General features: G+C 40.4%; 1 protein-coding gene across 1 annotated transcript in view; it reads right to left on the reverse strand.

The window, feature by feature from the left end:
* Positions 1–15,467, reverse strand: part of RBMS3 (RNA binding motif single stranded interacting protein 3) — a 1,176,852-nt gene that overhangs the window by 919,812 nt on the left and 241,573 nt on the right. The window contains exon 2 of the mRNA XM_070433273.1: positions 10,776–10,844. Within this exon, the coding sequence (XP_070289374.1) occupies positions 10,776–10,844 (69 nt within the window). The remainder of the gene's footprint in view (positions 1–10,775; positions 10,845–15,467) is intronic.

Raw genomic sequence — 15,467 nt, forward strand, 5'->3', positions numbered from 1 at the left:
CAACTTGACATGTTTCCTTAAGTCTTTTTGGCAGCAAAACTTCATCTGACATGAACAGATTTGGTGGCGAAACCTGACCCGAACCAATTTGCAGCTTTTTTATTTATTTAGTCCCATTTGGTGAATATTCATAACGTTCACCGCTGAAATGCTAATGACATTGATTAAGCATGCTTCTCAAGACTCTTTAGGACTGTTATAAAGTATAGGGAGTATATGCTGCTTGAACTTTCTAAAAATAAAAATAATCTGAGTTTTAAAGGTCAGTGGGACTACTGGTTTGCATTAAAACAAATGCATAAAAAATAAAATATAACCAAATGCCTAGGTTTTTTTTTTTTTGCATGGTCCAAACTGCTTAACCTTCAACTTAAATTTTTCTCATACACAGAAACCCATATCTTATTCTTAAAAAGGTCACCAGTAGGCTCATTTTTTTTCCATGAAGAACAATAGTCAGTATCCAGGGCTTTTGACCTTTCTAAGAGTCTATAAAAATATGAAAACTGAATAAAACACAAAGCTGTTAGCTTCAAAACATGACAATAAAACTATAAAACAAAATCTACAAAATGTAGACCACAAAAACATCTACAAAACTTAAAATCAGCTACTTCATCGGTAGTCAGATTTAGTATTCATAAAATAACACTGTGTTTAAAAACAATTTATAGATACAATTTTTCTCACTTTGCAAGAATACGCATGTATGCACAACAATTGTGGAGAAATCATAGCTCCTCATAAATTGTATTTGTTCTTGAAGTCAAAGGATTCCAAAGGTAAAGTAATAAAAATTCTTCCAAATGTTTTTAGAAAAATACTGTTGTGTGAGATGTAAATGTGATGTGATGTTTTATATAAATTAGATCTTATAATAGTTATAACGTTCAACTTGACCATGAAGAGACATGCCAACTGTCGATATAAACTCTAAGAAGAATAAATAAATGTTGGGGCGGAGTGTAGTTCTCTAGGTATCCTCAGGAACAACTGAGTTTTCTTAACAGCCGAGTTTTCTGATTCCTCTCTCAGTAATAGAGATAAACATCACTAACCAAACAAGCACGAGTCTGGGGACACACTCTGGAAGGTGGCAGGAACTAATATGACCCGTGGACCAAAGAATTCATCTTCATTTGGATCACTAAAATCGATTCCAATGCAACCTTGAATGGTGGCAAACAAATGCTGGTCTAACTCTCAGATAGTCTCCACTGAACGGTTAGTTCTATGAGTATAAGCAATGATTCAGACCACACCCTTAAGCACAGAACTACGAGTCCATTGCCAAGTTGTGGAAATGACCTAGTTTTCATTATGGCATACTTTAAACTTTGAAAACTAAATTCTAGGGGTTTTTGTTGACTGTTTTATAATTTAGTACTGCTTTATCATTTAATATTCATAGTACCCTATGAGTCAGCTATAATCATTTTCCACATTTTACAGATAAAATAACAAACATTGAGAGATTCAGCAGCATTGTCAAGATCAAGCTAGTAACATACTTGAGATGTGAATCTACTGTCTCAGAGTCAAAGTTCTTAACCTTTATTGTGGCTAGAATTCCCAGCCTCTCCCATTCAAAGTAATAAGCCCATTATTCTCAACATCAAAGTGTCAGTATCAGACAAATACAACAATCTCTTCTTGTTCAACTCATTACTTCTTCCCACAGCAAAACCTTTATTCATATGTTGTTTACTCTTAAGGGGCCTCTAATACCCACTAATGCTCCAATAAACAGTCTCATTCACTGCTCATTCAGTAATAGATGCTTTAGAATCTCCACTTGTGGTGACATAAACAAAAATAATACAGGACGGATATTTCCAAGCCTTATTTTTCAGTTCAGCACTAATGGTGCCTCTTAATACATTTACAGAAATCCCACTATTTACCATAACAGGAAAGAATGAAGAAGAAATCTGAGTTTACCCCTTAAACAAAATAATTGAATGTTTGGCTGCTGAGATAACAGCTCTATCGGGGACTTTTTCCATCAGCAGCTGTCTTAAAAGAACTCAAGGAGTTTTAGTCTAGGCAGGTGCTTTGAACTGGATAAATATGTTTATATTGAAGTAAGTATAGACCTATTTGAGCAGAGGCTAAGTTCTACACGTAGCAAAATTGAATGCCATCATGCCATCAAACCTACACTTGAAAATCTCTTAGGAAGGCATTGTATTGGATAGCTGTACTGGTTAATAATGCGGATTTTTTTTTTCAATAGATGGAGTTATACATATGTTGATATATATATGTGATTTGATATGTATACTATTTTGTTGTATTGATAACAAGCTCCAAAACTTCATATGTCAAATTTTCTGAAGGTGTTAATATCGTAGGTACTTTTATGCTTAAAAATGTTGAATTTTGTGCCAAAAAAAAGAGCATTTGAGGGAAGTTTAACTCATTACTTTATTTTGAAGAAAAGTTTTGCTGAAAGTTATCGTATACTTTGGGAACTATACATGCTCCATCTCAAGATACTTGTGAACGCTGGTTTAAATGCTTTAAAAGTGATGATTTCTATGTGAAAGACAAAACACGTCCAGGTCAACCGAAAAAGTTTGAAGACCAACAATTACAAGCACTATTGGATGAAGATGCATGTCAAACTCAAAAACAACTTGCAGAAAGATTAAAACGTTGTTCAGCAAACAATTTCCAATTGTTTACAAGCAATGGGAAAGATTTTAAAGGAAGGAAAATGGGTGCCACATCAACTGATTTTATATATATACTAGAGGCCTGGTGCACAAAAATTTGTACACTCGGGGCAGGGGTCCCTCAGCCCAGCCTGTGCCCTCTCACAGTCTGGGACCCCTCAGGGGATGATCACCTGCTGGCGTAGGCCTGCTCCCTGGGGGATTGGGCCTAAGCTGGCAATCAGACATCCCTCTGGCAGCCCGGCAGCCCTCGGGGGATGTCCACTTGCCAGTGGGGAGCAGACCTAAGCTGCAGTCGGACATCCTTAGTGCTGCTGAGGAGGCAGGAGGGGCTCCCACCACCACCGCTGTACTGGCTTGTGGCTGAGCAGAGCTCCCCCATGTGGGAGTGCACTGACCACCAGAGGGCAGCTCCTGCATTGAGGGTCTGCCCCCTGGTGGTCAGTGTGTGTCATAGTGACCAGTCATCCCCAGTCTTTCTGCTGTTAGGGTCAGTTTGCATATTAACCTTTTACTATATAGGATAGAGGCCTGGTGCACGGGTAGGAGCTGGCTGGTTTACCCTGAAGGGTGTCCCGGATCAGGGTGGGGGTCCCGCTTGGGTGCCTGGCCAGCCGGGTGAGGGGCTGATGGCTGTTTTCAGGCTGGCCACACCCCCTTTAGGGTGGGGGGGGTCCCCACTGGGGTGCCTGGCCAGTCTGGGTGAGGGGCTGAGGGCCGTTTTTAGGCTGGCCTGCGACTGAAGCTCCCAGCCTCTCCTTTTTTTCTTTTTTCTTTTTTTATTCTGGGATTTATTTACCTTCTATAATTGAAACTTTGTTGCTGTCACTGGAGCTGAGAGCTGGCACCTGCTCACTGCAGCTCTGAGGCCACGGCCTGCTGAAAGCAGGTATCTGGGGTTTGTTTAGCTTCTATAATTGAAACTTTGTTGCTGTCACTGGAGCTAAGAGCCAGCTCCGTGGCCACAGCTGGCTGAAAGCAGGTATCTGGGGTTTGTTTAGCTTATATAATTGAAACGTTGTTGCTTTCGGAGCTTAGAGCAGGCCGCGGCAAGCGTGGAACCTTGGCTTCCTCCATCACTGGAGCAAGCAAGCCTCCTGCTCGCTTCAGCTGCGTGCTGCTGGCCACCATCTTTGTTGGCGGTTAATTTGCATATCTCGCTGATTAGCCAATGGGAAGCGTAGCGAAGGTATGGTCAATTACCCTTTTGTCTTTTATTAGATAGGAGATATATATATATATATATCTCCATATATTCAACACCTCTTTTCCTCTATAGACAAAATAGATCTCTGTTCCTTTTGGCATCCAATGGTAGATCATTTATATTTATGAGTCATATTATACAAAAATGTGCATCTTTGAACAATAACATCATACAAAGAACAGCAAGATGAGGGTCTTATTTTGGGTAACAGGAGATATATCAACTCATCTCACCAGTGTTTGTTTATTGAAAAGACAGTCAAGTGGAATCACTGACACTACTTACATCGTTTTTCCTCCCCCTTCCTCTTTATTTCTCCTAGCTATTTTTTTCTGATGGAATTCATTTAGGATTGTTTAGAGTTGAAACAAATCTTGAAATTACTTTAAGGAAATGGTGGTTATCATTCAATAATCTCATTTCCACCTCTTTTTAAAAAATAATAATACAGTGTAATACCCTGAAAGTCCATCTACGTTGTTGCAAATAGCATGATTTCCTTCCTTTTAATGGCTGAATATTATTCCAGGGATGGTGGAATAAGACATCGCTGATTATGACTGGTTTAGACTTACAATGCAAGGCACAGGATCCAGATCTGGGGGACATAAGAAAGCAGAAATGGGACACTAGACAAGAGGAAAAACATACCTGTTTAATAATGAGGGTGAGCATATAATTTGTTATCCAAATCAGGATACTTTTGAGAATGAAAGGGGAGGTGCTATCAATAATTACCCCATGACAATATGTGTAAACAGGGAGAAATGGTCACCCTATAAATAAGCTGTTCTACAAATTATCCTGAAGTTATTCCTACAGAGCAAAATTGGAAATAAACAGACAACACCATCATGACCACAAAGCACATCTGTTTGTAGAAAATTTGGGTCTAATTTTGGAAGTGGGAGAAAATGTAATTATTATCTTATCTTTGAGAGGATGAACCAAACAGAATAACATTTTATGTAGCCAGAACCTGTTTAAAAAACTGCCTGCATGTTGATCATTATTGCAGCTGGGTAAATGGTTACATGGTGTTCATTACCCTATTCTCTCTACTTTCATACATGTTTGGAAATTTCATAGTAATGATTTTTAAAAGTAAACAAAGTTAACTCTGATGTTCCCATTAATAGTACATTGATTGAATACAAATTTTTTAAATCCACTAATAAATCATTTTATTAAATGCTTACTATAAAATTACTATGAGAGATTTTAAAAGTGTGATGGTGAGAATGATTTCAGCGTCAAGTATTCTCAAATTACTCAAGTAAATAAATAGTGCTGTTGCAAGAATTTCTCTATTGAGGGACTTGGGGATATAAATCTAATTTGAGAAAAATTCAGATATTCTGTCTTGAAGCTCTGTTTACATAGAAGTCATATTATTTTCATTTATATTTCAGGTTGATTTTGAATGGCCTGGGGTAGATGTGATGGAGCTTATGGATATTAACCTTCCTGTATAAGTCACAAGAGGTTGGACTCTACTAAAGAAATAAATTAAACCACTCCAATCTCAGTGGTTTAAGAACAACAAAGGCTTGTTTCTGGCTTGTTCTGCTGCCCATCATGGATTAACAAGGCTGGGGCTCTGCTCCCCTCACTCACCCAGGGATACAGGTGGATGGAGACACTATCATCTTGCAATTGCAACATCTGGAATACGTCTTCCTCTTTCCTCGTGTCAGGCAATAGAGACCTGAGAATTACACATGAACTTTCTATTGCCTCAGAACATAAGTGACATACTATTTCCACTAACATTTCATTGGCTGAAATGTGCTCTGCAGAGCCATTTGACTGCAGTGGGAAATTGCAATCTAGGGGGGCAAATGGGATATTTGGTGACCATTAAGGCTTCCACTATATCCCAACCACTCCTTTGGACAATACTGTAAAAATAAAAGTGCAGCTCTTGATTTCTGGTGTCTTAAATTGTAGAATTTGTGCTGAACACTGACAGAGAATTAAATGGCATCAATGTGTCTGAAAATATTTGTTAACAAATTCATAGGAAGAGAAGATTTCAAGGAAATTTCTGCCTTTTTCAAGCACTACATAGTGCTCGTTTTTATAGAAGAGGCATGGTTAATGCAAATAAATATTAACAATTCATTCAAATCAACATAGCTGACCTTTTAATTGCCAACACTTCCCTAGCCATTGCTGAAGATAACAATAATGTTTATTTTGAGATGAGTGATTGCTTTGGTTACCTATTTCTGCATCATCAACTACCAGCGGGGCTCAGTTGGGTGGTCTCACAGGGGGTCTTTCAGGCAATTGCAGTCAGATGGTGGCTAGAATCACAACCATCTGAAGGCATCTTTTCTCACAGACCCAACATTTCTGCTGGGATGGCTGACACAGCTGAGGGCTGGCTGGGCATCCTTCATTTTACACAGCCTCTCCATAAGAATAGCCTGGACTTCCATGTAACACGACCTCCTCATGATTGCTGGGCTTCTATATGGAAGGTAGTTTCTCCTAAAATAAGCATTCCAAGAGCACAAGGCTAACACTGCAAGGCTTCTCAGCACCTAAGCTTGGTCCCTCAGTATCGCTTCACTGCATCCCACTGATCAGCAGTGTGTCTGAGAGCCAACTGAGCTCCAAAGAGAGGCAAGGGGTGAGTATTAGGAGCATGGTTCATTGGGGCACCATCTTTGGAGACAAGCTATCATTAATCAGACATTTCATTTATCAGACCCTAATTTCCTACACTCTGAATCATTCATTGTCAAATACAAGTCCATATTTGAAAGGATTTATATTACCTCAAGTTTGCTTTTCCAGATTTTTCCTTATCCTTTAAAAAAATCTGTAAATAGAACATGACAGTTTGCAAATGCCTAAGAATTGGTTTTGTAGATCTCCCCTGATCTCTTGATTTATAATGCTAAGATGTCTACTAGATGTCAGTTCTAAGTTAAGAGCATTGCCACCTTACTATTCTGATCAGATTCTCAAATACATGGAGCAAGGATCAGGATGAATGCAAGGATCAGAGAGGATAGTGTAGGCCTTCCATTTTCCATATACAATCATATAGAGTGTGAGTGTGTGTGTGTGTGTGTGTGTGTGTGTGTGTGTGTGTAATATATAAAGTAGATTGTCTGGTATTACTTCCTAGGCCAAGGAGATCCCCATTTACCAAAAAAATTCACAAACATCAACATAAGATTAGACATGGTTGCTTCATAACTCTTATTGAATGAGATAAAAACAAAGGTTATTTCATAACTATATCAAAGCAATAAGAGCACTGCTCAAATCATAAAAGTGACCAAGCATGCCCCAAACCCAGGTAGCATCAGGGACCGATGCTTCTTTTTTAAAAAAATATTTTTATTGATTTCAGAGAGGAAGGGAGAGGGAGAGAGATAGAAACATCAATGATGAGAATCATTGATTGGCTGCCTCCTGTACACCCCCTACTGGGGGTCAAGACCGCAACCCAGACATGTTCCCTTGGCAAGAATCGAACTCAGAGCATGCTGATGCTCTATCCACTGAGCCAAACTGGCTAGGACAGTGACTGATGCTTCTTGAATGAGCAGGTACCTACCTATGTACCGATTTACTCATTACTGTATCTACGCTTATGTCGAACTGAGATTTGTTTGTGAATTTCATTCAGACACACACATATAGATCTGAAAAAAATAAAGATCCACTTTCCTTAGTGACTATAAATCCATGACTCAATTTTTTTTTCTGTTAAGTGTTCTGCTAATGCCAAAAATCAGAAAAAGACACAACGCTGGAAACAAGAATTGAGTTGCTCTTGTATTTTCAACCTCAGGCTGAGAATGTGTTAGGTACTTTCAAAGCCAATAAGCCTATTACATTGCAAACACAAAAGACAAAGGTTTTTGCAATAAACACAAATTTAAAAGGGAAAGATTAGAGCATGAGTAGCAAAGAAGAGGAATAATTATTCAGTGTGGGATAGGGTGTAAAGGGATTACCACCCACCAGGCCAGCTCAAGAGAACAAATCTCAGAGGGCTCAGCAGCTGCAAGGCTGGTGATCCTGCAAATATTCACATAATATTTCTAAAATTAAAAGCCACTGTTTTTGAAACAAAAGAATGAAGTGCAACATGCCATGGTAGATGTATCTGTCAGAAAAGAGTCAGAATCTGTGGGAAAAACAGAGACCATTCGAGGCTGTCCAGGAGAAGGGGTTTAATGCAGGAAACTCAGTATTAGGGTTTCGGGAGAGCTGGAAAACAGACAGGGAAGAGTGAGGGACACTGCTACCTCCCCTAAAGCTGGGGGGTGGGGGCACGGGGGATTTTACCTACAGGCCAGAAGCCTTACAGAACTGGATCCACAATGAGGCTCAGAACAGAGATATACTACCCACAGCAACAGAGAGGGAGAAATATATCCTGGATTTCCCCTCCCTATCTCTTTCCAACTTGCCAACAACACTGCCCATTGGGAGAACCTTTGTAGGAGTCAGTGAGCCAGGAAGCCTACAGATAGTTCTGAAAGCAAAGGAGCACATGACCTGCACAATAGGCAAAAACTTACAGAATGCAGTCAAGTACCACAAAACAACGTTTTGGTCAAGGACATTTTAGCCATCTTAACGTCATAGGCATGGTAACACTGCAGTCCTCACACATGCCCTAGCCATATGTAATGCCGTAGCTGCTTTAACGTCATAGTGCAACTCATTTCTCATATGTTTGGGGTGATGCTGGTATTAACAAACCTACCAGGCTTCCCATCATAGAAAGTATAGCACATACAATAATGGTGGTAGGCTATACCATCTAGGTCTATGTAAGCACACTCTATGACATTTGCACAATGACAAAGTCACCTAACAACAAAAAATGTACCACTCCTTGCACTTAGAATTAAAGGGAATCCTCCATACAAAAGATATGTCACCAATATTAGTTTTAATCAGGGTACCATTTGAAAATGCCATCAAGTTAAGACCCCGCCAATCAACCCTGTCCCTGCTTAATTTGGCTCAAGTAGTGACAGGCAGCCATGGACCCACTGTGTCTGGTTTCAGAATGACTACATCAGATGATCTCATTTGTAAAACTGAATGCGTTCCAGAGGGGTGGAAGGAGGGGAAAACAAACAATGCAGGCCAACCACATCGTATAACCTTGGACAACATCATCTCTGGGTCTCACTTTCATTAGACCCTGACGATTTATATCATATTATATCATATATTATTTCATAACATACCATATCATGTCATATTATAACAGTGGTTCTCAACCTGTGGGTTGCGACCCCTTTGGGGGTCAAACGACCCTTTCACACAGGTCGCCTAAGACCATCGGAAAACACATATATAATTACATATTGTTTTTGTGATTAATCACTATGCTTTAATTATGTTCAATTTGTAACAATGAAATTGGGGGTCACCACAACATGAGGAACTGTATTAAAGGGTCGCGGCACTAGGAAGGTTGAGAACCACTGGATTATAACATCCATCATCAGGGTGAGTGCAGAGAAGTGAGTAGTAACTTGCTCAACTAGGTCTCTGGGAAATGTGAGAACAGAAATCAGAAATACTGATTCATAACCCCAAGTGCATTTTCAGATAACACTTACTACATAGGAAGTAAAGGACACCTGGATATTGAAAGCAATCTGCTGTGTCTGGTGCCACTGCCCCTTTCTGCACTTCTTCTCTAAGCTTACAGCCATGAAGCAAGACCTACATCCTTCCAAAGTTACCAGAAACTATAGCATCCACAGGAAAGCTGAGGCCAATGGATGGAGAGAGAGACATCACATCAGCTTTTTATCCCCACCAACCAATTCAGTATAGAAATAGGAACTATGATAAAATCTTGCACGATGAAAGAATTTCTTTTTCTCTTATTAATTTTCTTCAATGTTGTGTTATGGATAAGGGTTACTTTTTAGTTGCAACAAGAAGAGAAAAAGGAGTATACAAGAAGAGTTCACATTATGCTGATGTCAGGATAATGATCACCAATCCCAAATTTCTACAAAAGTCAATAAAATGAGGGAGAAAATGTGAATAGAACCCATTTCTAATGCACTTCTCCTATAATCACTATAGCCAGACTTGGTGACATGAGAAGTCTGAGAGAGAATTCTGATGCATAAAGCAAAGAACAACTGGGAGTTTCTTTCTGGGCTCATAACCAGGAGGTAATCTGAATGCAACTACTACTCAGCTTTTAGCGTCCACATTCCATGTTCTCGCCATGTTCCACTTCAGCAAGAAGCCCTGTGGTCACAGTGTATCACCTGTAAAAACTGCTCACCAACAGGAAGGATCTTATTTTGTTTACACACAGAACCATACAGCACCCAGCTGGTCTCACTTCCCCTGAAGCAGTTAATCAATATTCAGTATTGTTTGACCTAAAGGGAGTTTGTTGATTACCTCCAGTGACTAGACACACACAAAAGAGGAGGGGATTCTAATATTAGTGCATTTTCTGATATATTGGTGTATACACTCTTGGACAGAGACACATGTGCCATAAACATACATGCATGTATGCACACCCACTTGGGAGCATATGTGATTTCCTGGAATAATGGGGACAGGAAAGATCATCTTTGGTTGAAGAAAAGAAAGGACAAATTCATTCAATTCTAATCATTTCTAAATTGATTTCATCAGCTATTCACTGAGGAAGGCTGTGAATAGGGAACTTCAGTATTTTCCAGTCTTTGCCCAGCTCACATAGCCCTGACCCCAAACTGCACAAACCTCTGTGGAGGGAGCCACCTTCGAGGGCAGAAGAGACAAGAGTCCAATCCCTTCCACCTGCGCCCGGTGACGAAACCATGTCAGTTTAAGCACAATTCTCGGAAAAGGAGTATGTCAAGGCTGTTAAGGGAGCGCATTACCTGATGTGGCTGTGAGCTGGACCATCTGCTGTAGGAAGGAGCACCTGAGGCCTTGCTGGCTGACGTTCTCTGCAGAAGGGAGGGGAAAAGAAAAGACGTCATGCGGTCACACAAACGAAACACACTTTCTACTTCTCCAAACCAAATGGCTTCCGTCTCCGCAGTTCCAAACATTAACGTAGCTGAGACTCTGTCTGAACTTAATCCTTGTTTCCTTTCTTTTGAAACAAGTGTCAGAATGTGGACACCCGAGTCAAAAGGTCTCGATCCAGGTCTCATTTTTCACGAGTTGCTGGACCTGATGCAAGTCACCCAAGTGCTCTCTGTCTCAACTTTCTCTGCTGTGAGGCAGGAATCATCATTTTTGTCCTGGCATCACGGTGAGGGTCCAATATGATAGCAGGTGGGAAGCACTTTGTACAGTAAAGCGCTCTAAATAGATAAGGCATTCATTCAACGGGAAGAAAATAAGGCAGATTATTATAAGTTTCTGCTTGAAACACAAACTGGTGCACAAATATCCAAGTTAATACATGAGGTCATTTGAGAGTTGGTTATTCTTGTTATAAAAAAGACCCTTTAAACCGGCTGGTGTGGCTCAGTGGTTGAGCGTCGACCTATGAACCAGGAAGTTATGATTCTATTCCAGGTCAGGGCACTTGCCCGGTTGTAGGCTTGATCCCCATTGTGGGGCGTGCAGGATGCAGCCGATCAATGATTCTCTCTCATCATTGGTGTTTCTCTCTCTCTCTCCCTCTCCCTTCCTCTCTAAAAAAATCAATAAAAACATTTTTTTTAAATACCCTTTATCTTTGGAAAAACCTGACCACATCTGTTACTAGCTCCCTGGGATTGGAAAACACGACATGCTCACTGTAGAGCAGCTAATCCAAACCCATTCTTAAAACCATTTTTCTTTGCCTGCTTCTAAGACAGAGGCTAGAAAACCTAAATACTCACTTTCTCAGCCTTCCTTCCCTCTAGTTCTGGCCAATGAGACCTGAGTATAATTTTTCAGGGATTGGAGGAAAGTTCTGAAAAATCTTGTGTGTGTTTTTATAAAAGGGAAAAAACAAGACCTTCCCATCACCCTTCTTTCTCCCTGAGTATAAATTAGCTACATGGAGCTGGAGCAAGCATTTTGTGACCAGGAGGAAAAAGTTAAGAGCAGAGAGGTGAACCCTGATCTTCTGAAGCAACTGACACACACTTCAGGCTGCTCCTTTGGCCTAAACTCCCCGGGTGTGATTGACCGCAATCCTGTTTTCTGTTACTTACGGAGTGTAATGATATACCCTGCTAGCTCATTGAAATTAAGAGTCAACTCACATGATTTCAATTCCTTGGGAACTTGTGGATGCTTCAGGCAGAGAGAACCTAATGGCGGGGGCACGAAGATGCAAAAGTGATCAGTGTGTTTGGAAAATGATCAGGAGACCAACATAGAATTGCCAGCCCCTGGATTCACCATCACCGCATTTCATCTGCCTTCCAGGACCGCTGTGCAATTCTGTGCTGGCCTTTGCTGGTTCCGACTGCTTTCCTGAACTTCTGCCTCAGGGAGACTGACTGGCATGTTGGCTAAAGGCTCTATTCTGCCTGCTCAGTTCCGCTTTCCTGCAGCACCGGCCCATCTGAGGCGGCAGTGGGGGACCCGCTCGCAGGAACCTCCCTGTCTCGCCTGCTCCATGGAGGTGAATGGGATTGGGCCCTAAAGCAAAGTGTGAGAGGAGCATTTCAGTGTTCAGCTTGGATAAAGGGAAAACTATGGGGGAAGTGGCAAGAAGTTAAACTAAAGGCTTACTCCTGTTTCCTCAATAAGAAGCACCAGGAATGAACTTGGAAGGTATCAGACTTGACCCATGCCAGGCCATGTACCTTCACAGATGCTGTTTTCCTGATTGTAAAATAGGTTAAGTTAGATGCTCCCCACACGCCTTTCTTATCCAGCCCCAAATCTATTCCAGTAAATGGGAATCCACTTTTAAAATATATGTGATTACTGATTATAGTGGCAACACTGAATTTCCATGGAAATTCAATATTATGTGTTTAAAATATCCCCCCCAAAATTTATTCTTAAACCTCAGGAAACTGGAAAATGCTAGTAATCCAGAAGAGCCCCTTGCCTGAATATTTTAGCAGACTCCAAGTTCCCAGTATTTTTAGGAAGGGGCTACTGGTTGGTTTTCTAGCCCAATAATTTGGCCTTTGGCAGAGTCTCAAGTCTCCTGAAAGACTTAGGAATTCACCATCACACTAATTTTCGAGATACCATGCTTTGAGAACAGAACTCATCATTGTCTCAAACGACAATACAGGTTTCTAAAATTATAACAATGAATTTTACATTTGTTATCAGAAAAATGAAGTTTTTAAAAAAATTAAGTTATAATTGAAATGTTAACACTGTGTAAGTTTAAGGTGTACAATGGATTGAGTTGGTACATTTACATATTGCAATATGATTACTACCATAATGATATGATTTCTAACACCTATCACATCGCATAATTATTATTTCTTTTGTGTGATGGGAACAATTAAGATGTAGTCTCTTAACAACTTTAAAGGTTATAATACAGCACTGTTGACTACAGTCTCTAAGCTGTGCGTTAGATCTCCAGGACTCATTTATCTGCCAGCTGTAAGATTGTTCCCTTACACACTATTTTCCAAATTCCTGCACCCCACCCCCCAGCCCCTGGTAATTACCATCCCACTCTTTGTTTTCAAAAGGTTGGCTTTTTAATGTTCTACATAAAAGTGATTATCATATAGTGTTTGTCTTTCACTGTCTGACTTACCTCATTTAGCACACGGATTGTTTCCCTCTCTTGGTTATTGTAAATAATGCTTAATAAACATGGAGTGCAATAGCTCCTTGATATCCCATTTATACTTTCTTTGGATATCTATCCAGACATGAAACTACTGGATCATATCAAAGTTCTATTTTAAATTTCTGAGGAACCTCCATAGTGTTGCCATAGTGGCTGAACCAATTTATAGTCCCATCAACGGTGCCTTTCCTCCACGTTTTCACCAACACTTGTTACCTCTATTCTTCTTCAAAGCTTTGGGGTGTGTGTGTGTGTGTGTGTGTTTTATCAAAACAGAATTATGGCAATCAAAGTCAAGATCTGAGCACTGACGTCCAAAAACATTTTAAAGAAAAATGAGGTGTGTGACCTGGAGGAGATGACCCAAATTATTATATAACCTTGAAGTGGGAAGGGCAGAAGATGGATATTGTGGATTTGAGCGCAACAATTACTCTATCTGAAATGCTCATCTCTCCACTCTTGGTAAGTGTCACAATATTTCCACGTCCACGCTTAGCTTTTTTCTAAAGGTCACACTGCATTTCAGCACTGACACAGCGTAATTAACTTTATAATGGTAATTGCAGGCTATTGTGACTCATGTACTTCATGTCCTTTCTAGGTTAAGGATAAATGTGAAAGGCCAGAGAAACAATGAAACAATTGGTCAACATGAATTACACATTTTAAAGACGTGACAACGTTCAGAACTGCAGCACAACTTCTGATGGATGTCACTGCATTCAAAAAGCAGTCTCATAGCACAAAACACAAAATCTGATTGGGTTTCCTTTATGTGTCTTCGAATACACTAGTTATAATGTGTGGTTTGGAGTTCAGCCTAGACAAAAATCAATTCATCTGACTAACCAGGTAAGTGATTGTTCCTTTCCTCAGTTGCCTCCTACTAGTGACCTTAGCAACCAATCTATATATATAAAAGGCTAATATGCTACGTGTCCAACCGTCTGACCGGTCGCTATGACACGCACTGACCACCAGGGAGCAGACACTCAACACAGGAGCTGCCATAACATGCACTGACGCCACAGACCTGGTGCCCACAAAGTAAGACTCGGCTTTCCACAAGTGGGACACAGGCCCCACCACCACCCCGGAGCAACAGCTCACCAAATCGCAGCTGACGCTGCCAAGGCCCCATGGTGCAAAATGTGACCCACAGCCCAACCCGGAAATGGTCGTTGTGGGTGCAGGGAAATGATGTCACATAGCAATGCCAAGCTTCCTCTCCCTAGCAATGACTAGCCTCCTTGCAGTTTCTTCAGCCCAGGAACACGACTTGCTTTATAGACAAGTGCTGCCAGCATTTCACACTTTAACCAAATGTCTGTGAAGCATGTTCCCATGCCTTATCTCATTTGATCCTCACAGAAGTCCTGGAGAAGGTAGATAGGAGATTCAGTGGAATCCTATTTTCATTAGCTGGAAAATGGAGATTTTAAAACCTTAGAAACTTGACCCGACTGAAAAGAAGTAAGAAATGGTGGACCTTGAAAATGACTTCAGGTTTTTTCACTGCGCAGAATATAGTCAAAGACTGCTGCAGTTAAATACTTTACCCTTTGTTCTCCCTGCGTGATCTACAATAATAATCTGCTTTGTGTTGATATTTACTGTTGTGTTGCTGACAATTACCTGAAAGAGAAGTTGGGGTGCGTCACTGGGCTGGAAAAAATTTAGCTATATCAGAAAGCGGGTCTAATTAAGCAAGTTTATTCTATATCTGTAAAAGGCTAAGTTGATTCACACAGGCGCGATACAAATCTCTTATTGACAGCAATCACACGTGTGTGTTTCATTTGTCATTGTCAATCATGAATTTGGTTGACACTTCTATTACAGAGAA

The sequence above is a fragment of the Myotis yumanensis genome, unplaced genomic scaffold (genome assembly GCF_028538775.1).
Source record: "Myotis yumanensis isolate MYYU_CA2020_CCGP unplaced genomic scaffold, mMyoYum1.0.hap1 SCAF_14, whole genome shotgun sequence".
NCBI lineage: Eukaryota > Metazoa > Chordata > Mammalia > Chiroptera > Vespertilionidae > Myotis > Myotis yumanensis.